Source organism: Anthonomus grandis, chromosome 5, assembly GCF_022605725.1.
Source record: "Anthonomus grandis grandis chromosome 5, icAntGran1.3, whole genome shotgun sequence".
Classification (NCBI taxonomy): Eukaryota; Metazoa; Arthropoda; class Insecta; order Coleoptera; family Curculionidae; genus Anthonomus; species Anthonomus grandis.
In genome coordinates this window covers 25,602,027-25,627,519 of record NC_065550.1, presented here as the reverse complement: position 1 = coordinate 25,627,519, position 25,493 = coordinate 25,602,027, and the positions used below count along the sequence as shown (strand labels likewise).

General features: G+C 31.1%; 1 protein-coding gene across 1 annotated transcript; it reads left to right on the top strand.

The window, feature by feature from the left end:
* The first annotated feature begins 324 nt into the window (after positions 1–324).
* LOC126736502 (uncharacterized) lies at positions 325–24,648 on the top strand. Its single transcript, XM_050440880.1, has 6 exons — positions 325–715; positions 7,409–7,555; positions 18,204–18,299; positions 18,611–18,858; positions 23,663–23,808; positions 23,863–24,648. Exons 1-6 carry the CDS (start codon positions 644–646, stop codon positions 24,303–24,305), a joined length of 1,152 nt encoding a protein of 383 aa, XP_050296837.1. The 5' UTR covers positions 325–643; the 3' UTR covers positions 24,306–24,648.
* Positions 24,649–25,493: the final 845 nt, after the last annotated feature.

Below are 25,493 nucleotides of genomic sequence, written 5' to 3'. Positions count from 1 at the left end.
TGACAGTAGGAGATACAACGCGCTGTTGCCATATCATCTTTTTGAGTAAATAGACCATCTAGTGAAACGGGAGGGTTATAAAAAGCCCCTACACCAGAGGAATTTATATAAGAAAAATTTTAAAAATATTTTCCAATAAATATTATATAAGGTTGGATTGATCAATATAACATAACACCAAGAAAAAACGTTGTAACTTTGGCCAAATGGTTGATGTTGTTTGGGTTGCCTACATATTCAAAAGTGGCGCGCTTTTTTAAGCGCCTATCGTTTAAAAGTCTTGGTGGGAAGTCGATGTAAAGAGAAAGTAAAATAATACACACGTGAATAAAATATTCAAATAGTCGCAAACAACTTCAGCGCGGGTATTACTCATACTCAGTATTTTGCCTCGCCCACCTTTTTTCGTTTTAAAACAATCAGTTAATAATCTGAGTAAAAAAATTTTGCAATAGCATCAGTCAGTCTTCTTCGGTATTGTTTGAAGAAATACCTACCACCGACGCGTTATAATTTGAAGGAGAACCACTATTATGTGTAGTTGCGTCCGTGTATCTCATTCAAAAAGTGTGTGAAGAACGTGAAAATGTTTTTAAACCTTTGGCGGAACTGTAAATTTAAATAAGTTTTTCTTTTGAGTAATATGGCTTTTATTGAAAAATGTTTTTGCTGTAGTTTGCCCATCGCGTGTGGATTTTTTGCCGCATATCTGCTGGTAAGTGTTACCGCATAATTTTTTATTTGTTTCATTTAATTCGCTAATGAATAAGTCAATACCTACAGTTGTGTAATTATTATTATAATTATCATGACGAGAGAAGATGCGCAAGTTATGATGTTATTTTTATAATTGTTATGACACACATGCAACGCGTTGTGCACTCATTTTTATTTATATAAGTGCGTTAAAAAATAATATTTTTTTAAGGTCTTTAAAGATCAAAAATTTATTGAACTTCAGTAATTTATTAAACTTCAGGCCCCAGTTTGCCATAAGTGTCTCAAAGATGTTTCTAGCATTATGAACACGTTATGTTCCTTTCTGTTTCTTGATGTTTCTGAGACATCTTTTACAGTAATATTTCTGAGTACCTACGAAGGTACCTATGGTTTATAATAACAAGCAAATAGTATTAAATGAGTCATATAACTACCCTAGTAAAGGAATAAAACATATAACCTGTTCACCATTTCAAGGATATTTATTTATTTATTTCGATACACAGCAGAGCCCATTTCCAAAATAATATTAGCTAATACAAAATACTAAATAATATAATATAGAAAAATAATACTAGAATTACAAAAAAATATATATAAAGATAAAAGCTCAGAACCTAAAATCAGAACAAATAATCATTAATAAAGGTAAACACTTACACAAAATAAATAAACCCTATACAAGGAATGTAGGTTAAAGCCTAAGATTGACCATTTTTGATCTGAATGACCATAAACCCCTGGAAAATCGATCCAAGCTATTTTTATTTAAAGAAATTCAAATTCCTAGTCAGTGGAGAAAAAACCTATAGTTGGTTGGATAAAAAGATAAACAACACATAGGGAAGATAACTTTTCTTTAACAGGAGCTTATTTATTTCAGTTTTTAGGATACAAACATATTGAGAAAATCGAAAAATAGGATCCTGATATTACAAATTTACCTAATATATATTCTAATTTAATTATCCTAATATATATTTTATATACACTAACTTAACAAAATATTAAATCTTCCAAAACAATATACAACGCAAACCAATTCCCGCAACTTACATTTAAGATAATTTTTTAATAACTACGAACGCTTTGCAAAAAAGTCTAAATAATGATGAGTACAATTCAAGTTACCACCTTTAATCATCCTTACTAAGGAAGCATACTGATAATAATTAGATCTGTAATAATAAGGAATATAGAACAACTCAGAGTTTCTAAGTTGGCGAACAGTTACACTAAAAGAAACGTTACTTAGTAGAATTAGAGAGCTATAGAGATTATTTATAATCTTGTACAAAGTCACAATATCCGAAATTGTACATTTCTTTTCCAATTCTAAAATTTTTGAAAATATGAACGAGCATCAGAGTAATTTGGATTCTCAATAAAAGAGTGAGTCCTGTAAGAAATAAATCTCAAAAACCGACTATCTTTTTAAGTCTGTCAATATTACTCCTGTATCTAGAATTTCAGATGACTTAAACTAGAGTCTACTATAAGCAAATATTAATAATAAAAGAGTTATCATGGTTAAATATCGATTTTAAATATAGCTCACAATTTCGGAGAAATATTTTTCATCAGCATAATAAAGGAAGGAACAAGATTCAATAAGTTGATGAGAATGTTTCAGAACAAATGCCTAGTAGGGCAACAAATATGGATTCGTTAAAGAGATAAGACGCAAACCATCTGAGTTCATTTTTGATTATTCTTTTGACGTCAAACTGGCATTTGACAATTTAAATATAACGATGACCGCCATCTTGAAATAAAAAGCGGAAGTATTGAATACCAAAACAAAATGGCGGTATTTTAAAAACCGTTACTTTAAACTAACAGTTTCAAGTTTAAATATGCCGATTAGCGGCATTTTGGAAAAAAATGGAATAGAAGTTTATATGTCGACATTTTTATAGGAAAAATAACAATTTTCTTCTCAAAACGATTAAAAAAAACTACTCTCACGTCAAAGTGTCAGACTATTCTTTTATCGTGAAACTGACAATTGCGAAAACTGTTAAGGTCAAAGTAAAAAATCTTTAATCACATTTAACGAACTATATTCGCTTCTAATTCTATATAACTAATTATAATAAATTTCTTTACATTGTACATCAGGAGTACTTCCTTCCTGTCCATTTTGCATAAAAACTAACAGTACAGAAATACGTTCTAAGTCATACATAACTGCAAACTTATGTACGCACGTAGTGCAAATCGTTATATACCCATCAAATTACGTCCGATTGACCCAATATTACTGAACCAATTTCTTTATAAGAGATATTTTTACCGTAAGATTGGACTTTGCATTAATTGAAAAACCTTGTTTACTTTTTAGTTGTTTTTGTGATGAGCTTTAACAATTAATTTTACACGCTTTTCCCATTGTAGAGGTTAAAAAAATGTTTTATTTTTAAATTATTGTTATTTTTTTAAAATTTATCACACAATTATTAAAATGATTTGAACATAATGCATAATAAATTTATTATAAAATCAAGACCTTTGTTATTTTTGAATAAAACCTTGCATGCAAAACGAGTTTTCTCATTTTTAAATGAGGATCATTAATTAAATTATACAGACAAACCTGACCTATGGGATCTTTTATCTACCATTATTTAAATGTGAGTTATAAAACTAAATTTGTTGTTTATATATGTTCTTTGTGTTGGTTCTTTGGACAAAAAACAGGAATAAATTTGACTTAAAATAATTAAATAATTTATGTCTGTACGTCCTCTCTGAGATATCCCCAGTTTTTATTGTCATTAAAAACAAAAAATAATACTGTCTGTCTCAGTTATTGGGTAACCAGGTAACAACCAGTATATATTTAGAGTTGTCAAGAAAGATTTAAGCACTAGATTTTTTTTTAGATTACGATATTTATAAAAATCTTGTTATTATTGTCAAAAATCATCGATTTTGTAATCGTTGTTTACTTTTGGGAAAATAATTTCTTTACGCTTTTTGACAATACTTTTGAATATATACAGAGGCCATCTGAAAAAACACGCTTTTCGTATTATTTAAAAGAAAAATAAAATTTATATTCACTTTATCTCTTTAAGCGTCCCTGTATATATTTAAAATATTTGTCAAAAATCGTTGGTTTATTATTTGTGAAAATAAACGCTTTTTATTTTCTGGAAAACAACGTCCATTTATTATCTATATACTTAAAGTTCTTTTTATTCTTTGACTAAATTAAGGCAAATTTCCTGGCAAATTAAAGGATTCTATCATGGTGCCAATACATAAAAAAGGCAACAATAATTTAGTAAAGAATTATACACTAATTTGACCGCTTAATCTCTCATTTATGAAATGATCAAAACCACTTATAATAATTTAATCCAGATCATCAACATAACTTTATGGAAGACAAACTTTAGTCCATGATTATCTGCAAACTATGCTGCTAAGGCTATTGACAAAGTTAGTCATAAGCTGCTTCTGTAGAAATTCAGTGTCTTCAGCTTCTAATTTCATTCACTCATACCTTTCTAACAGGCAATGCTATGTGAGAGTAGGCGCATCTTATTTTTGCATCGGATTTTTACATTTTTCATCAGAGTAGTACAATATAGCACCTTTTTTACTGTCTATCTTTATTTAAAACTCAAATGATCTCTTATTTTCTAATAACTTCAAGATTTTGAGGCTGATCGCCTGTGAAGATCACAGCATGAAAATAATCACCTTGCAATTAGGGATAACTGTTTGGATCTTGGAGTCACACTGCAAGTTAATCTAAGGTTCGATGTGTAATATTAATGTTTGTTTTATTATCCGGTATACCGAAAATCTTAGGCAAATTCTCATTCTAATAAGACTCTTTAATACTTTTGTGAGACCACATTGAGAATATGGTGCTATTATATGGTCCCCATAGACAGAACGTTAAGCTTTTTTTATTTTAAACAAAATTACATATATCTCCAATACTGTTGTCCTGATAGCATATTAGTTATACTTAATATTCAGAGTGTGTGTCTAAAACCAAATATCATAACTGGAACTTTATCGATCTGATCTTGTTTCATATTCCAAAACTATATGTCAGACTTACTTTACCTAAGTCTAGTTGTGCACATTGTAATAGGATATTCTATACAGGGTGTTCCGTTGATCATGTTACAAACTTCTAGGGCAGATACAAAACGTCAAAAGAAAAACAAAAGTTCATATAAATATGGGTCCGGAAAAGCTTCCTCAGGGAGCTAGAGCTTTTTGAAAATAACCTTTAAAAACTAGTTTTTTTTTAATAGCTCCGGAACTACTTTAGCTACCGCAACCAATTTTAGGTAAATTATTGTTAGTACGTTTATTCTTTTGAACCTACTAAAAAAACATATTTACCAGGGGCTTCAGAATCAGGGGGGTATTTGGTAAATTTAGGCCCATTTCTTTAAGACTTCTTTTTTACTTAATTTTCGACTTAATTTCTGTCCGTTTGGGCATTAGATTATGATGTTCCTATGCTTTTTACATAAAAAAGGTGCTCTTAGTAAAAGTCGGTAAATGGTAAATATCACCGTTTTTGTAAAAATTGACGAAAAGCAAGTTATGAGATAGAAAAATGAATTACCTATTATTATTATTAATAAACAATTAAAAAAAAAATCTGGCGTAAATAAAAAATAAATGTTTAAAAAAAGTTAAGGTAGCCACTTTATTAAATAGGTTCTCAAATTAATAAACTGTCACTTTAATTACCTTGAGGCATAAAATGTTTAAATGATTTTAAGTGTAATAAAAAACCAACAAATTAACAATTTTAGAAACGTAAACAAATTTTATTAAAGATTGGTATTGCAAAAATAAAGTTAAAATATTAATTGCTCAAAATGCCGGCCGCCACGATCGATACATTTATTGTATCTACGCACCATATTAAAGGTTGAAGTGGTTAAAAATATCAGGCGTGGTTTGGATTACTTCAGCAGCTGCGGAAATTCTGGCCACCAGGTCTTCTTCTGACTCGACCCGAGTTTCATATACGAGACTTTTCATATGCCCCCCAAAGAAAAAAATCTAAGGGTGTTAAATCTGGTGAGCGCGCTGGCCAGGTGACAGGGCCTCCGCGGCCAATCTAGCGCCTTCCAAAATTTTCATTTATAAACTCGCGGCCAATAAGTGAAAAATGAGCTGGCGCTCCATCGTGTTGTAGCCATAAGTTCTGTCATATATTTAGGGGCAGATCATCTAATAGTTCTGGCAGTACATTTCTTAAAAAAATTAAATAAATATTTGCCGTTAAACGAGGAGGCAACATAATTGGACCAATTAAGCGTTCTCTAACAATGCCGGCCCACATATTGACCGAAAACTTATGTTGATAGCTCCTAAAATGAACACCATAAGGGTTTTCCTCACTCCACACATGATTATTCTTAGAATTAAAAATGCCTTCTTTTGTAAATAAAGCCTCGTCAGTAAAAATTGAGGTTCTTCTGTACACCGGTCAAGAAACCACTGGCAAAAATTCACGCGGGGCATAAAATCATTGGGTCCTAATGATTGCACCTTTTGCAGGTGGTAGGGCCGAAGAAGCTGTTCATTAACAACGTTCCATACCCTAACATGATTTACATGCATCGCATCAGCTACTGCTCGAGTACTTACTGATGGGTTATCTTCAAATCGCTGAAGCACTTCTTCCTCGAAATCCGGGATTCGGATGTTCCTTTGCGCGCCGTTATCTTGGCGTTTTATTTTAACGGAGCCAGTTTCCCTGAACCGTTGATTGACCCTTTCAAAAAGTGTATGAGCTGGGATTCGCCTTTCGGGAAACCGCTCTTCATATAGTCGAGAAGCAGCTCTACCATTACATCGAACTTCCCCATAAATTAAAAGGATATCGGCGAATTCAGCAAAAGTGTAATCTTCCATTACTTAACCGTAACAAAAAGGGAATAATATCATGTAAAAAATACTGACAGTGACAAATTTTAAAAATAATGACAGTGGCAATGAATTAGCATTATTATTATTATTAAAATAATTAATTCAGGTGCTGTATCTTAGTTTGGCTTTAGTCAATTTCCACAAAAACGGTGATATTTACCGACTTTTACTAAGAGCATCTTTTTTATGTAAAAAGCATAGGAACATCATAATCTAATGCCCAAACGGGCAGAAATTAAAGTCTTAAAGAAATGGGCCTGAATTTACGAAATACCCCCCTGATTCTGAAGCCTCTGGTAAATATTTTTTTTATTTAGTAGGTTCAAAAGAATAAACGTACTAACAATAATTTACCTCCCAAAATTGGTTGAGGTAGCTAAAGTAGTTCCGGAGCTATTAAAAAAAACTAGTTTTTAAAGGTTATTTTCAAAGAGCTTTAGCTCCATGAGGAAGCTTTTCCGGACCCATGTTTATATGAACTTTTGTTTTTCTTTTGACGTTTTCTATCTGCCCTAGAAGTTTGTAACATGATCAACGGAACACTTTGTAGATAGTATGGATCTGGATTTATTTTTTAGTTCTATAAGTGTTGAGGGGCAAACTGATATGATATCCGACCTTTATTAATTGGATTTAGTAATGTCTAATGTGAATAAAAAAAATAAATGTATGACTGAATGGCTTTTTGCTAACATCTTATATATAGGTAAATCCACTATTTTCATTAAATTGTCATATTTAAAAGTCTTATTGTATTATTCTTTTTCAGATAGCTTATCTAATCGCCTTCGCATTTGAGCTAATATGGATCATATTGGAGTCCTCAAATGTACTTCCTGCAGCTGCGGTGCTTCTCTCAGCAGGTTATTTTATCATGAGCTTATTTACCGCCCTATTACTACATGGATTAGCAACGGTAAGAAAATATTATAAATCTGAAAAAATACACACAGGGACCAGAAACACACTTTTACAAACGATGAAAAAATTAGAAGGATTTTCGATATCCTATCAATGCCTTAGTTATTTAAATTTTATAGAGGATTTAATTTAGAAATTTCGCCTCTAAAATAGAGACTTTACTTATTTATTTTTACTTAATATTTTTAAATGCTATGGTAGGTACAGGGTGGGTTTTATATAATTCATGCCCTAAAAGACCTTAAGACACAGGGATGGTTTTATGGTCTTATTTGAAAGTCTTACTGAAACCATTGGGAACTTTTAGACCAGTAGCCGTAAAACTTTTGTCCTTCTGGACCATTTTAAAATATACTTAATTACCTGGTTAACTCGAGCATATAACAAGTAAACCGAGTTATTTCCATAAACCTTTCACTTTTATTACTCCATTAATTGGCAATAAAAATAACACTTGTTTTACAGTTTCAAATTTTATGACAAGAATGCTTTTCATTTCCTTAATATACATAATTTCCGATTCTGATTAATAAATAATATGTAATAGAGAAATATTATATCAATAAATGATTTAATATAATAATTAAGTTGGATTGGAGTCTCTTTATTCATGTGACAACGTTTCGACGTTTATAAAATCATCTTCAGGACACTAAAAATAAACAGTAAGGATGACCTTAATATAGTAATCTTAGAATTAATTATAATTATAAATCTCCGTCCTTAAAAAATAACGATTTACTGATTCTGTTAATTGAGTACTTGTTCTTGAAATCGAGTCTTATAATTTTTCTCGGTATTTATTTATATCTAATCAATTAAATTAAGTGTAAACTGGCTTGCCTTACCGTTTGCAGAATAACTAATTATTAATTAAAAGCCAGTTGAATATTTGTTAATAATTCACTGCTAAGAGCAAAGAAAAGAAATTGTATTTTGTTCTTGTAAAAATAACGTGGTAATTTTTAATATTATTTTAGACAAAGAATAATTTTATGGAAAATATTTATTATTAACAAGTCAAGCCTAATAAACAATTATAAATATAACTTACCTATAATAAGTAATATAAATGATTTAGAGTTTTTATAATAAAATTGTTAATCATTAAAAAAATCTATAGTGGATGAACCTGAAAAATTTACGTTGAACTGTACCCAACACCCAAGCAGATTACCGTAGACATAATAAATATAATCAGTTGAGTCTTGTTCTGGAAAACCTAATAGTTTTATATTTGGATTTTATCAGTATTCACTTTTAAACAGTAAACCCGATATTCCTAAGTTTATTGAGCAAGATTTAATGGTTCACTCGATCAAATGCCTTGGATAAAAGTTTATTGAACGAACCTCCAACTTTAGTATGAGTGTCTTATGATATGACCGAAATATTTTAATTTGTATCGTTTTATATTTTTAACTACGTCTAAATCTTTGGCCATGCGATTGAGAGTTATGTTGTTACTCATTCTGCCTACCCAACTGATTTTAAGTAATCGCCAGTACACCTACATCTCGAATGATTGTAAATCTTTGAGCATTATCTCGGTGAGTGTCCATGCGTACTATCTTCATTTGCAACTTCAGCGTTAAGTCGTTACTTGTTTAAACTCTTTTCATTTTCACAAAGGTGGCTCGAGCTTTTTCTATTTTCGTTTTGATCTTCATGATTGAATACGACTGATCATTGTTGTTGCTGCCTAGATACACTAACCTATGAGCTCTTTCCGGAGTGACCGTGACACAATCACCCCCAACATCAGCTTCTTTTCTAATAATCATTTATTTTGTTTTGCTGGTATTTTTTTCCTTATTAGTGAAAATAACTGTATCATGGGCATTGTTGAATATTTGCTCTAAATAGAGGTTGAAAATCAAGGGTAACAGAATTCATCTATTTGGTGCCAGTACAAATTGATAATTATACAAATATCTTTGCCATCTATCCCTATGGTTTTTAGAATTTGTAGCAGGAACACACTATGATTAACATCACGACAGCTTTGGATCAGCACATGAACAGCAAAGAATGCCTCTCTAATTTTCCGGCCTTGCTCCCTTATTATATACTCTGCCATCATATATCACTCTCAAAAATATCTTTAAGACGTGACTCATTAGACTAACTGTTACATTTGGTTGCTATATTCTTCTTCGGGATCATAACAAATGATGATTTAAGCCAATCCATCGATATTATTCCAATCTCCAGTAAATGGAGTTAAAAAGTTTTATAAGGGCTGTCATTCTTTCACCGCTTAATAGTATCGCTCGTTCTACATCTTCTCTAGTAATTGGTCCTTAATATATTCTTTGCATCTATAAAGTTTTTCACCTTATTCTCTCTTATTTTGTTTTCACCACTAGGTTGTCTTCTAGATAGTGAGTTGAAGCCAGTTGATTATTGCCGCCAACTTTACTTTTAGTTTTTATGTAAATTAACAAGTCGTATTCTGTCTGTTTTCAAACCCTTTACCTTACCTTAGTATACCACTCTGCTTTTAGTCGACCTACTTTGCCTCTTATTTCACAATATATCCTCTTGTATTCCTACTCGCATTTATTTTCACCCTTACGCCTTTGATCCATAAGGTTTATTATCAAATGATGCACTCATTTCATAATAAAACTCATTTGATACCACTAATCTATTGTCACTCAAATTACTGTCATTCAAATGACGCTAGTTTATCGTCACAAAAAGGGCATTTTGCTGACTACGTCATTAAATATTTTGACGTCTTTCTTAATGCCACACGTCATTCTGTGGTTGCCTGGGGGATATTTAAGAAAAAACTGGATTTCTATTAACCTCCAGAGCAGGTGAGCTTCCTTCCTAAATTTGGAATACATAACCATCTGCAAAGTATAAAAAGGGTGATTAAAAAAAGCATCGAATACAATAGATCCTTGCTTTTGTAGACTTTTAAAAGGCCTTTAATATGGTAGGGCTGAATGTGGTCTTCAGTGCATTACAGGAATGTCGAGTTGATTACAAACTCAAAGCTCATTTGCAATATCTACAAAAATATTACAATAATAGTAAAACTTCATAAGAATACTAAATATATTTAAATCGACATAGGTGTATCAGATACAGGGAGACATAATGTCGCCCAAACTCTTAAGAACAGTCCTGGAGTATACTTTTAGAAATCCCAATTGAGAAAACAAGGGTCTAAAGGTGAATGGTCGAAACCTAAAAAAATCTACGTTTTCCGGATGAGTTTTGCTATCCGATAAGATTAAAAATATGCTACAAGAACTAAAAAAGACATATTCTGACGTAGGTCTAAAAAGAAATATCTTAAAAACAAAATATGTGTCAAGTTTTCAGTGAGCAAATTTTTATTAGTGATGGGGAAATAGCTCTCGTAAACCAGTATTATCTTAGTCATAAAATGCAAATTTCAAGAGACAACCAAACGTGCAAAATGACAAGAAGAATTAAACTATTTAGGGCAGTCTATGAAAATCTGTGAAGGTCTTTAAAAGCGACAATGTAGAAAGAAAAAGGTGTTTGATCAATCCGTGTTACCAGTCATGACCTATAGAGCTGAAATCTTAACACGAATCTCAGCAAGTGCCAAGAAACTTATGGTAACATAGCGCAAGAGAGGATGCTTGAGTGGAGATCGCGCTTACATAAAAGAAGCAGAAGAAGACCCTCAGATTATACGTTGGATAGAATGGTCTTTATGGACAAAAAATAAAGAAGTTGCTCTCCAAATTCAGCAAATGATACAAAGCAATCTGCAGGATACAAACACCGAAGTACGGGCATTGGGAATATGGAAAAACCTACACACATAAAGGAGTCATTAAAAATACACCTCAGAGATAACATAAAAGACGAGGAGCTAAAAGTTAGAAATATTCGTCCAAATGCCAACGGAGACCTATTAAATGCTACAATATATCTGACAAAAGATTTCTGCCAAAGAATAACATCGATCCCAAAAATAAGAATTGGAATGACCGCATGTAAGGCCGTAGAAAGATAAGTTATACGCAGGTATAAGAAATGTTGGAGCTCTTTACATCAGGCAGAAGCTTGCCAAGGTCCGGATAGAAAAGGGCAATGTTTAAATTAGGTGAGCAGGGTTATATGGCAAAAGACTGTATAAATAAAGCGTCTTGCATATTATGCGGGGGTGCACGGAGTTTCGCAAAGCTTTAAGTAAAGCCCGTAGACAATACAACAATACCACGTATCTGGATGTTTCAGAGAGCCTGCCCGAGAAAAATTAACTCGATAATACAGCTAGCATAAATAGATTTTTTGATATTGACCAAGAATTTCATACCGGTCCAAAGTTAAACGCTGCTTAGATGGCTCATACTCAAGTTCTAAAGTCCAGGTTCTATCAATTAAGTCTAAACAGATGCAAGGCCGCTCATAAACGGATTGAAAATGACACACTTATGTATAAAATAGACTTTCTTCTGGGGCAAGAGCCCAACTTGAGACTGAACGACGTTCATTTAATTTACCTCTTTACAAATTTGCCTGTCATAGCAATAATGAGTTTTCTACAAAATCAAATGAACAATATCAAATTTAATTTTTTTTACCCTAAATACTATCTAATCTAAGAACATAATTTTTTAACGAAAAAAACCATACAGAAAAGGCAAAAAGTTAGTATTTTCTTCTGAAAGAAAAAACTCGCAGTAGAACAAAAAACTAAAATTAATGTATATTTGCAATAAAATAAATGACTTTCCTTCTAACACGTCATAAATTACCTACCACTCATCCATTCTCTACTAATTATGATTCACTAAGATACTGCCGTCAGATTTCCTCGATATGTCGGACGTGTGAACCTTATCAACAAAGCATTATTGAAAACAATGGAAGCTTGCATACAAATTTGGTGTTCTTATACCTCTTTTTCAGTATCCATTGTTACTATGGTCGACTTTATTGTTTTTTCTTCTTTAGGTGCAATCGAAGAATGGAATTTATTAAACGTCCTAAGATGGTGCCACTAAGAGTCACACAGAATAAACAATGAAAGTTCATAATTGACGCATTAAAACAATATTAATCTGCTTAATGTTATTACAAAATTGTTTAAAAATATTTCAACGGATGTTGTTCTTGTTTAATGGTTGTGCAAACACAATGAAATATTTGACTCTGTTTAACATATTGCGTAATAAACGTTGTTACGTTAAATTGTAGAAATCAGTTAATGAGATTGTTCCTTCGTGTCCAATGTTTTTTTCACTAACACAGGGAAAATGCATAAGAGTTTCATGATTATTGGAGGTTGCTTGTATTAGTTATACCACTAATAAGGTATTTTAACTCGGGTTAACCACGCATAACACCCGCGGTCAACCGCCAACTGCACGTGGTTGTAACCATTTATTTTATTTAAAAAAACAACAATTTCACAAGTTACGATAACAGTTTTAAATATACTGTTTCCAATAAGCGTAAGTGTTTAGTTGCCATTGAAATTATACGTTTCAAGTAAAAGAACGGATTTGGTACACATTATTGAGATATCTGTAAGGTATGTATGTAATATAGCATATAATATGCTGTCAAGTTAATTGCATATAGATATCAATGATCTTGCGAAATAGGAAATATTAGTTCTATAGACAGGAAATTAAATATGTAGGTATTTAGAGTAAAATTTATAAATATCTGCTGTTCGGAGCTACTGCAGTACTTGACTGTTGAAGTCTTTTAAAACAATTATTTCTGTAAGCAATTTTCACTATGCTGATTGACGCTAATGGTGAAAAAAAATTTTAAATCTGAAAAGGGTTTTTACCGCTTGTTAAAATTTTTGCTTCAAATTTTGGAAATGAGAGTATTGATTTTAAAATCACTTCTGACCAAAACAGTTTAGTGAAGTTATATGTATAAGGCGATTAATGCTGATTGTGAAAAATTAAACTTAAATAACTTAAACTTTCAAGATTTTAAAAGAATTCAATATTAATACATTACTTGATTATTCAAATCTTTAAAATCAATTATTTCAATAATTGCAAATAAATAAAGCAAATTAGGTTTAATTGTAATAAAGCAATTTAGTTCTACTACCTGCAAATTGGCTTCTTTCAATTTCATTAGGTATTCTATTGCCTGTAAATAGTGAAAAAAATAATTTTAATTATTCCAGACATTTTAAGCCTCCCTTATAAGAAAATAATTTTAAAAATTAAATATCTATTTGCTTCTTTATTAACGAGTCAAGGCCGATACAACATTATGCAAGTTACCAAATACAAGCTCAGGTAACAAAAATCAAAATTAAACAACAAAAAAGAAACGGATACAAACATTAATTCACAATCAGCTTGAGGCGATTTCTAGCGAGGTTACTAAAAAATTAAATAAAAAAAAACAATAATTAAATAAACAAAAAAAATTTAAATTAACAACAACCAGGATTTTAACTCATAAAAATATTTCAATTACTTCCCTCTTGTTACCACACCTTATTAAAGTATGATGTGACGTCCTCAGAAATGTTCCCAAAAAAAGAGTTTCATGTTACTTCAACTTATTTCAACATACTTGTTCTTAGCAGAAATCGCCTTTAGTATATAAATGAAAGCCAGAAAAGGATTTAAAGGTTAAAGGAAATCAAGGCTATGTAGCTCATTGCTTGGTTTTAATGTTCGAGGAATAAATGATTTTTTAGCATAATTTGTCCTGTAAGAAGGTAGACAAAAAGTGAAATAAGAACAATATGTAGTTGATGGGATAAGGTGGCTCATAAGGTTTCAAGATCAAGTATTAGGCAGAGAGTCTTATAATAACATTTTTGATCATTGTAAAACCTGTAATGAACGTACCTGCAAAATTGACGATAAACTCTTTCCAGTCTGTTGATATAAAATGTATAGTTTAGGCTCCAGACAGAGAAGACATACTCCAAGTGGGTTCTGACAAAGGCAAAGTATAGTATTTTAATGGAGGTACTGTGATTAAAATAGCAACTTTAGCGATTTAGTGAAATCTCTATCCGTTGCACACGCTGTAAAATAGAATGATTATTTAATAAATAAAGTTACATGATTGTTTTGCCTTTGAAAATTCGATGACTTTGCATTTCGAGTGCCAGATTCTTGAGGTCATCCATAAGTGCAAGGAAACCATCATCCATTAAAGGTTCATCACTTCTTAAAAAATGTATAGGACATACTATCGCTTTAGGTAAATTTCAAGCCCAAGGATTGAGAAATAGTGAAAAACTTTATTTTCCACAATAAACTGGACATCCCTGTACACATTTTTTTGAAAATTAGTAGGTAGTTTCTATGCATCTAGTACTATTTTCTAATACATAATAATTAAATTTTTTCTCTTACCTTAAATTTTTTATTTTTACTCTTAGTGGCGTCTATGCATGCTAGAACCGAGAGAAAAATAGGGAAAAACTATTGAATGAACAAAAATTAAAAGCTACTGGACTCCTATTTTCTAGATTCATTAGGGGTCCATCTCTCGTCGAAAACTGTATCTGCATTCAATCTTATCGTATCTTCCAATTCACTGGATATCTTATGGATTTACTATTATTATACTTACCTAATATTATAGCTTCAACAAAATAAGAGATCACTGGTTAAACACTAATAAAAAGCCATTGGACATTGAACAATTCCTATGGATGTGTTTAAAATGATAAGCAACGTAGTACCGTGTAATTGACCTGTTTTGCAACTGTGTGGACGTTCAATGGATTTACTGTCCACTGGATTTTCTAAAAGCTCCCGTAAATAACTTAAGGTTTTCAGCAAAGAGGAGAAAATGGCTATAGTCAAAGCAAAATTATATATCATTGATGAAAAAGTTGAACAGCAGAAGACTCAGGTGAGACCTCTATGTTACTCCTGAGGATAGCTCCTCAACCAGTCCAAATTAGAACCCTATATACCATACCAAGAAGTTTATTGAGTAAGATTTCATGTCATTTTATTCATTCACTCAGTCAAATGCCTTGCAGAAGTCAAGTCTTGTAAATGGTGAAGTCTGCTGCTTCGAAATCATAATAGTAGCCAGTTTCTTGTAGATTATTATTGTTAGAGTTGCGCAATGATATTTCAAACTGCAGTGGAGCATGGTTATTATCCATGGGAACCAAGTACTGACCAATATCTGCTTTGAAGACAAATAATCTCGAATAATGCAGGACAAGGTCAAGAATAACATTGTATGAATTTGAAATTTTATTAAGCTGAAATACATTGTACAACGAACAACTTTTAGACATGTGCATATAATCTTATTAATTTCAGTTGGTGGGATATAGTTGTTAATTTTTTGGATAAGTAGTAAGGCAAAGATCAGCAACGGTACATGTCCCTTTAGGAAGATTGAAGTCACCCAGAATGTAGATCTCGAGATTGAAAAATAGCTGAGTAATCTCTCCTATGTTATGACTGAAACATTAAAAATTCTCTAATGGTGCATTAAATTGGAATCCATAAAGGAGCATCTGATGCTGTCCTTTTCAATGATGCTCTGAGATTGAATAAGACAGCTTTCTGTTGATGACTGAACTACTATTAAGAGGTTTCTAAAATGTTCAGCATTACTTGTGACAGCTGTCCTTTGTCAAATTTTGCACTCATTTTCATTAAAATCACTTTTTATTGAACACCTCAAGAATATTTTAGCAACCTACAGAATATTCTTGATCTTAAGTGTATATTCCTGTAATATTTCTCATATCCTTGGAAATCAGTAAATTAAACCCGATTCAGTGACATAACTGTCTGAAGTATGATTCTTTTCTCTATAATTTCTTTCTCACCCTTGAGCCAAAATGTAGCATCTCCTCCTATGATCAGAAAAACTTTTGTTATTATCATAAAAATGTCAGATAAAAATTACTAAAATTTCTAAACTTCATAACCTTCAATCAAGAAAAAAAAACAAGAAAAAAATTTAAATAGAAAGACCAACGTTCCGTAAGTCCTCGTTGATATATATAATTGTATGAAGAAGTTTCTTTTACAATATCATTAGGCATAACTTAACTGGATACGGTTTTAATTTTTATATCAAATTGATTTTTAATTATTTTAACATTTTTTTTAATATGGTGGATGAAAGTAAGGAGCGATATATACCTTTTAAACAAATATTCATTTCTGTAATTAATAGAATGTTCACAAAGAAAGGTTTAATCCGAAAACCACTTTTGACAAGGAGAAAAACCGAAGAATGACTCGAAACCATTTTTTAAATTAATTACTTTAAACTTATCTAACGTCGTAATATGATAATGATGACCATTCAGAACACTTGTAATGTGATCCAGAAAAGAATAAAAGGTTCTTTAAGTGTATGTTTGAAAACATTTTAGTTAATAATTTTCAACCATCTTAAAACGTTGCTGGACTTTTCGAATTTTTGCAAACTTTGGCTTTGCCATTATCAATTGTTTTAATTTTTGTACTAAATCGTATAGTTTTTTACACTCAATAAGTACATATTACTATTTATTGTATCGTTTGCATTTTAAATGATCTACTTTCAATAAGCCCTGACCTATTTTTCGGGTATTTTAATTATTTCAGTTGATAAATACTATAATCTATTAGAAATGCTCTAGATATCCTACGTGTAAAGTTCTTTAATATTTCCGGTATCTATGTGTGCTTTATGTAAAAAGCAATCTAGTAATTTATAAAAATTGAATAATAAAAAAACCATGAAATGATCACAAAAATATGAGATAAAGAGAGTAAAATTTTCATATGGCATAATATTCAAAAAACAAAAATGCATTAAAAAGACAAATGGTCAGAAAGTCCCCGTTTACATATTACAATGTATGACGTAATATTTTTCTGACAATGAAATTAGGTATAACTGAACCTGATATAACTCGCTTTTTTATAATTAAATACTTATTTTTTGTTAATATAGTTACATGAACACCTAATTTTTTCTTTAATTAAGTTTGGAGAGATCTACTTTTAAGTCCTTAACTATTTTTTTAATATTTTTTAATTTAAAGAAAAAACGGGAATAACATAAATTCAATCGCTGTTATTTTTTTGTTTAAATTATTGAATTTTTATTGAAATTGCTTTTTTATGGAATATTTTAGAAATGTTTTATTTATTTATTAACGGAAATCTGAAATTTTACAAAAAATAAATAACAGTAGATTAACTTTATATCAAACAAGATGGCTATAAAAAGGCTTTATTAATTGGAAACTATAATATAGCAGAAATGCTTTAGATATTCTACATTTGTATGCTTGGTTTTTCCGTGCGTTATTACATTTCTTCTGGTAATTGATGAAAATTCACACGGATGAGAAAAGCTTATTATCTCATCATTGTCATACAAAAAGAGAGAAAAGTTATTAAAAAATTAAAAATTCTAAACGGCACCACCATGTTATTCAAACCAACAAAAAATTTATTAGAAAGACAAATGTTCAGAAAGTTCCCAGCGATAAATTATTCTATTTATAGTATTTTTTCAACAATGGAATAAGGCATAACTAAATTAGATATGACTCATATTTCTATATTAAATTATTATTTTTCTGGTATAGTTACATAAATACTTTAGTGGGAATAATATATGACTATATATGAGTTTTCTCCTTTTAATAATCCCTAATCTATTTTTCTTTTTAGAAAAACATACTCTGCTTGGTAACATGGATGTTTGCAGTAACAATTCTCATGTTTCCAGAGGCAGGACTCGTTATTTATATGAGCGTTAACTACTGGGTAAGACATTGCAAACAATATTTTAGAAATCTCATTATTTTCTGCCAGACAACATGTTAATATATTACAAAGCGGTACCAACTATAAGCACAACAGGTTTTACATAATCAGAACCGATACAACATAAATTTTCTAAAAAATCTTACCATATAAACGACTTGAAACAGTTTTCACTTGCGAACCGACAATTACACATAAAATGTAATGTATCCACTTCCGAGAAAAATTGTAATTTCTATTCTTTAACAGTCAACCGTATGTCTGAAAGATTTTCTTTTATATTCATTATTTTAAACCAGTTTTTTTCATAGGGTACAGCTCACATATACGGTAAGACAGAGCTCTCCTGTTGGTTATTTAGAATCCTAGTCAACGTTGTCCAACTGATTCTTATCCAGTCTCTCTACTCGATATGGAAAGACGAAGAGTTAATGGAGAAACGGATCCAAGAATTAACCGAAGTTGCCATAGGTGAAAACGGTTCACCCTTGAACAGTCAGTATTACCAAAATAACGGGTATGACGATTCCATGGATCAAATCGATGGAAACCTTAAGAGGTTGGTGTTATTAAAAAAATATTTTTTATACCACAGTATCGGTCGACTTGACACAATAACTTAAAAATACGCTTATGAAATTTTAATACAAAGTAACTGTTCTTAAAGCGAGCTCACTGTCGCCACTCGGGCGTATGATTTGTAATTCAATTAAAGTACAAAAGTCAATTAAAGTTAATTAAAATTCACGTGTTGCCCCTGGTTTTTGGCGTTAAGTAGACTGGATTTCTGTTTTTTTTTTGTCGTTTTATAATGCGCCAGAGATAAGAATGTACTTATTAAGGTCGATCGGTTTACTGTCACATACAATTATACTCCGATGGCTGCAATAAAAAGAGAAATTACGATTTCTTAAATTGTAATTGTCCGTTTAATTTTAAGTAGTCGACTATGTAATCATTATCTGCTAACTCTTTTTTCCTCTTCACTTGAATGACTTGAAGTTTGATATGGAGGGAAAATTTTGCAAAGAATTAAAAAACTGGTGATACGGTTAAAGGCTTTATAAAAATATAAGTATTTTTAAAAAGTCAGCCATTTTTAGTTTTTTATGAAAGCTGATAATTTTTTAATGTCATTTAATTTTTTTTTGTGAATACATTTTGCAATTATTGAGTAGTTTTTCGATGGATTGAAAAAACTTGACACTATTAAAGGTTTTCTAAAAATCTTAATATTTTTAGTTAGACTCCTTTAAAATTTTTATTTATTTTAGTTTTATATGAAATCGATAACTTTCTTTACCGAAAAGGTCAGTTCAAGTTTTTCTTAAAATATAGACGTTTTGGACTCATTGATTAGTCTTTTAATAATTTTTATTGTAAAAGTCTTGATACTGTCGAAGGCTTTACAAAAATCTAAGTATTTTGAAATATAATGTAACGATTTTATTGTATAAAAGCTGATAAGTTTCTTCACCACTTCAAAAATGTTATTTTATGAAATAAAAAAGAGTCAAAGTTTGCAACTTTGCTATTTACTTTGGAGTTTGGAACAACTTGTACATCTACAACTATTTAAAATATCAACTTTCTTTTACCAAATATTTTATTTATTTTTTTGTTTCTTTATTGGAATGGTTTTCATTCCACCTTGCAAAGCAAATGCCTATCGTCAGCCCGATGACGTGTAACGGATCAGAAACCGGTAGCTAAAAGGCTTATTCAAAAAGAAAATAAAATGGTGTTTAATAGTTAATTTTTTACTTAATTGTGATAAGTTTCTCCAGTCCAGATTCATCCATCAACCTTTATTCAATTATTATTACATCAGGATTCATTGAAGTTACTTAATGCCTTAACTTGGCTCATCGACCACTCCTTTCTTGTCAGGATTTTCACCTGAAAATTTATTTATAACCAGACTTTACTATTTGTTAGTTCACCTCTAGATTGAGCCCTATCAATAGCCTGATGATTCCTAATGAGGTAGAAACAAGAAAGAGCAGCAAGCAAACAAAAGTGATTCCTTTCCTTGACGTTTCCAAATATTCCAAGTTAAAAGATTTCACATCATTGCAAGCATTTTCAATTGTTTATTACTTCATTAAACTGTAGTAAGTTTTTTAGTCTTGGTTCTTTGATCATCATTGGGTATTTGGAACTACTTTGGATATTTGCCATCGGCCACATTACTCTGATGTATACAACAAGAGTTTGACAGTCTGATCAATATATGGAGGTAGAGTTTTCTGCTACCACTAGTGACCACACCATCGATCCCTCAGAGATGAATTGAAGAAATAAAAAACTGGTTCAATGGCATCAGTATGTCGTAGTACTAGAAGAATATTCATAATTAATGTTATCCCTGTTGTGTTCACTAGCCAAATTAGTCTTTACAATCTGCCCGATTTGTTTATTCATCTCAATTATCTCTTTTTTTACATGGACTATTTTACATGTAGTCTGTATATGTTCGCAGCTATCATTAGAAAGAAACTTGTAATCTAGAAACCTCAATAATCAGAGTCATATTCTCAAAATCTTTTAAGCACAAGACCGCAGAAACTGAGGAAGCGAATTATGATAAGAAGCTCAGTCTTATAAGCAGCTTTCTCCTACATCGGTTGATTCTGTTTTTACCACCATGACCAAGTGATACAAGTTATCTTTAATCCTGTCTTTGTTATCAACTTTTCCTTTCCGTAGATTTGTAGATTTTTATTGTACTCTGGAAATTCTGATTTCATCTGTACTGTCTGCGATATATCTGATTATTAGGAGATATATCTCCAGATTTCACTCATCGACCACTTCTTCCTGGCCAGGATTTTCACCAAATTTTACCATCTGTTTATTAAGCCTGATGATTCTTTTTTAGGTAGAAATCAGAAGTTTTTTTCTTGATGTTTTAAAATATTCCAAGTTAAAGGTTTTATATCGCCACAAGCAGTTTCAATTTATTCCCTCATTAAACAGTGGTTAGTGTATTAGTCTTGGCTCTTTGATCATCCATCAGAATTTCCACCCGCAATTTTTTTTTTCACCCCCAGTTTATCCGGTCACCTTATTATGATGTTCCTATTCATATACACCAAGATTATGACAGTTAAATTAATATATGGAGATAGTGTTATTTGCTACCACTGGTCACTGTACCAGCGATTGGTCACAGATAAATTTAAATAATAAAAAACCGGTCTAATGATGTCAGTATTAGGAGAAACTGTCGAAATACTAGAAAACTGTTCATAGCTGGTGTTCTTCTTATTCTCTTCACCAGTCAAATTAGTCTTTGCTCTTGTCTTGTGACCGATTGATTGGTGGGTGTTAATTCATTTTAATTATCTCTCTTCCTACATGGATTGTTTTATATGTAGTCTGTGTATGTTTGCGTTAATCATTAGAAACCAACCTGTGATCAAGACATCTTAGTTATCAGAGCCATATTTTCAAAATCCTTTGAGCAATAGATTCCAGAAACTAAGTAAAAAAACTTTAACTAAACTAAACCCTTGCTGATTCCTATTGAGGTAGAAACCAGAAGGAGCAGTAAGCCAACAAAAGTGATTCTTTTTCTTGACTTTTCCAAACATTCCAAGTTAAGGATTTTATATCACCACAAGCCTTTTCAATTCTTTGTTCTTTCATTAAACTGTAGTATTTTAATCTTGGCTCGTTGATCTTCTTTGGGTATTTGCAACTCCAGTTTATCATCGGTCACCTCACTCTGATGTTCCTATTCATATATACCAAGACCAAAGAATACCAAGAGATTAAAAACTGGTTCAATGACATCAGTATCAGAATAAACTGTAATAGTACTAGAAGATTGTTCATACCTAGTGTTATCCTTGTCGTATTCACCAGTCAAATCAGTCTTTGCAATCTGATCAATTTGTGAGTGTTCATTCATCTCCATCTTTGTTCTTTCATGTTACTTTTGTACATGTAGTTTTTATATATTTGCATCCATCATTGGAAACCAATTTCTGATCCAGAATCTTCAATAACCAGAGTTATATTCTCAAAATCCTGTAAGCACTGGACTCCAGAAGGCAAAAACCTTAGTCTTATGGGCAGTTTTCTCTTAAATTGGTTGTTTTTATCTGTACCAACCTGATCAAGTGACACAAATAAGGTTTAATATTGTCCTCCTGTATCGGTTTCATCGACTTTCCCTTTCTGTATACTTGGTTCGAAAATTAATTTTTATCCAAACTTAACCATTTGCTGATTGAGTCTTATGATTCTTATTGAGGTAAAAACCAGAAGGAGTTGTAAACAAACAAAAGTAATTCTTTTTTTGACGTTTCCAAACAATCCAATTTAAAGATTTAACATCACCACAAGCCTTTTCAATTCTTTATTTCTTCATCAAACTGTGGTAAAAAGATTATTAGTCTTGGCTCTTTGATCATCCTTGGGAGTTTTCAAGTTCAATTTATCATTAGTCACCTTACTCTGGCCTTTCTATTCATATACACCAAGACTATGACATTCTGATCAATATATGGAGGTAGTGTCTTTTGGCTACCACCGATCCCTCGGAGATGGATTGAAGAAATTAAAAACTTGTTTAATGGCATCACTATTAAAAGGAAACTGTCGTAATATCAGAAGAATATTCATAATTGGTGTCATCTTTGTTGTATTTTAATTAGTCTTTGTTTGCTAAATTAGTGATTAAATAATACTAGTCTTTGTTAAATTAGTCTTAACAACTTGACCGATTTGTGGGTATTCAATCAACTCAATCATCTCTTCCTATATGGACTATTTTCCATGTAATTTTTATATGTTTGTATTCATCATTATAAATCAAGGTGTGATCTTTAATTCTTAATAATGAGAGTCATATTCTTAAAATCCTTTAAGCGATGGAGTCCAGAAGCTGATGAAAGGAAATATGACGAGAAGCTCAGTCTTATAGGAAGCTTTCCTTTACATTGATTAATTCTACTTTATTTAACATGACCAATAGATACAGATTAATTTAAATACTGTCCTCCTGTTACAATTTTATCAAAGAGTTAAAATCTGGAATAGAAAAAAAGTGACTAAAATGAGTAAGAGAAATTTACCATTTTTGTCCTGGAATACAAGATTATCCTAGCATTACTTCATCAGTAATAAAGAATGTTAATGCTTTGCTTCTATTTCCCTTTCTTCGTATTCTTCTTCTACTCCATCTTTTCTTCTTTATCTTATCCGTGTTTTTCTTCTACTCATCAGTATTTAATTTCGTCTTTTACTCTATTTAATGCTTCTGATTAGGTTAGGTAATATTTAGTTTATTTGCTTCATCAATATATATATATATATATTCAATCAATATGCTATTACTAATTAATTTACATTAGGTATGGATCTATGCCACATCTCTGGAACAATATGCATATGATGCCAACCTCAATACCTTACGGAGGTTACCATTTTAGTACTACTACCAGCGAATTTAATGCTAGTGTATACTTGCCTAGAATGGGAAATGGAGACTTGACATCAGGTAAAATAAGTATATTTCCCAAAACATTTGTATTTTTAACATATTTTGTTTTAGATAAGAAAGCCAAATCACTCGTGGATCTACGGTATATCGACTATCCCAGTATGGCATACGCCCAACAGTGGCTAAACCATGGAAATCCACATGGAATCAGCGACACAAGTAGTGTCATCATGCCGCCCTCAAATTATCCAGAAAAACGGCCGCCCCCGAGGGCCATGTCGGAGATCAATTACTCCAGCGCACCTTCTAAACTATCCAGATATAAGTCCATGGACACTTTAAGTGATACCTCGAAGAGTAGTCATATTATTAAAAATAGGTCGGGATTTTATGCACAACCTATGGAGAATTACGGAGTGCCAATTTATTATGGACCGCTGGATGGTCCGGATTTTTTAATTTATAAGAAGCAGCTTGAGAGGTTGAATAGTAGGAATTCGTTGAGTAACGCTTCAGCGGATGAGATCACCAAGTATAGGGATGTGGCGTTGTGAAGCATATGGAGATTTAGGCGAATATTCAAAGGTCTTCTGTTTCTTAGAGACGTTAATATACCAAAAATGTGAATGTTTCTTAGTTTCTTCTAGTCTTTGGTATTGCTGGATACTAGAAAGTTTATTTGAATGAATGATTATAATTTTTTTATCAATAATAATCAAATAAGCAACGAATAAACGTAAAATTTGTAAATAGTATTGTTAGTTAAGAATGATTTGTATGTTACCATTATTGTATAGAAATTCTTGTAAATCCTCGAACATAATATGACAGAAAGGATTTAATTTAGCTATTTTTTAACAAAACTTGTAACGAATAATAAAAATTTTAATTAAATAAGAGTTTTTTACATGTCGAGTGCAGAAAGTACCGAATTTCAGACGAGTGTAAGAAAATTTTGAAAAATTTGAACCTACCATATATTGGAAAACAATATGTACTTAGTGTGTTTTCTTAAACTCTCTACCAATAAGTTAAAAAAATTTTAATGTATTTTCTCAACGGACACCATCTATCAGTAGATGCTATAGGTAAATACATTGGCTAAAATCAGATTTTTTAAGAAGTAATTTTTTGGTTCTGAACCTGTACTTAATTACTTGATAATATATAAAATATGGAGAGAACTGCCTTAGATTCATAAAGTAATAAAACAAATCAGCTAACTTAAATTTTTAAAGAAGTAGCTCAATTTCCTGTAATAGGAGAATAATAAATGTATATGTACTTAATTGTACAATATGGAAAAAAGTGTCTTAATTGACTCAAAAGTGCAGAAATAAATAAAGTAATAAAATGTATTATATTAATGTCTAACTGCCTGAATTATCGAAAAACCTGGCTTCAGCATAAGAATTCATATAATCAGGATAATAGGCCATTAAATATTTCTTCAAATATTTAGTTGTTATTTAGAGCAGTTGATTCATAATTTTTATGGTTTGCTCAGGAAGTTAAATGCTGTTAATATTTTATGAATTTTCACAACTATCTTAGTCTCAAATAAGATAGTTGCTCTCTCAGGGATTTCAAAACCCATTTAATTCAATTATTTTTTTTATTCATTGAGCATATTAATTAAAATTAAAGTATTTGAAAGCTTATCCTTACCTTTCCATAAAACAAAATATTACCCCTTTTTAAGAGATTGAAATAAAAGTAATTGTATACCGTAAAGTGGGGCT

Bases quoted from the DNA above. Each gene is read 5' to 3' on its own strand.
- LOC126736502 (XM_050440880.1), top strand. From the start codon at position 644: ATGGCTTTTATTGAAAAATGTTTTTGCTGTAGTTTGCCCATCGCGTGT. The intron at 716-7,408 runs GTAAGTGTTACC...ATTCTTTTTCAG, and splicing joins TTTTTGCCGCATATCTGCTG to ATAGCTTATCTAATCGCCTT. The intron at 18,300-18,610 runs GTAAGACATTGC...TTTTTTTCATAG, and splicing joins ATATGAGCGTTAACTACTGG to GGTACAGCTCACATATACGG.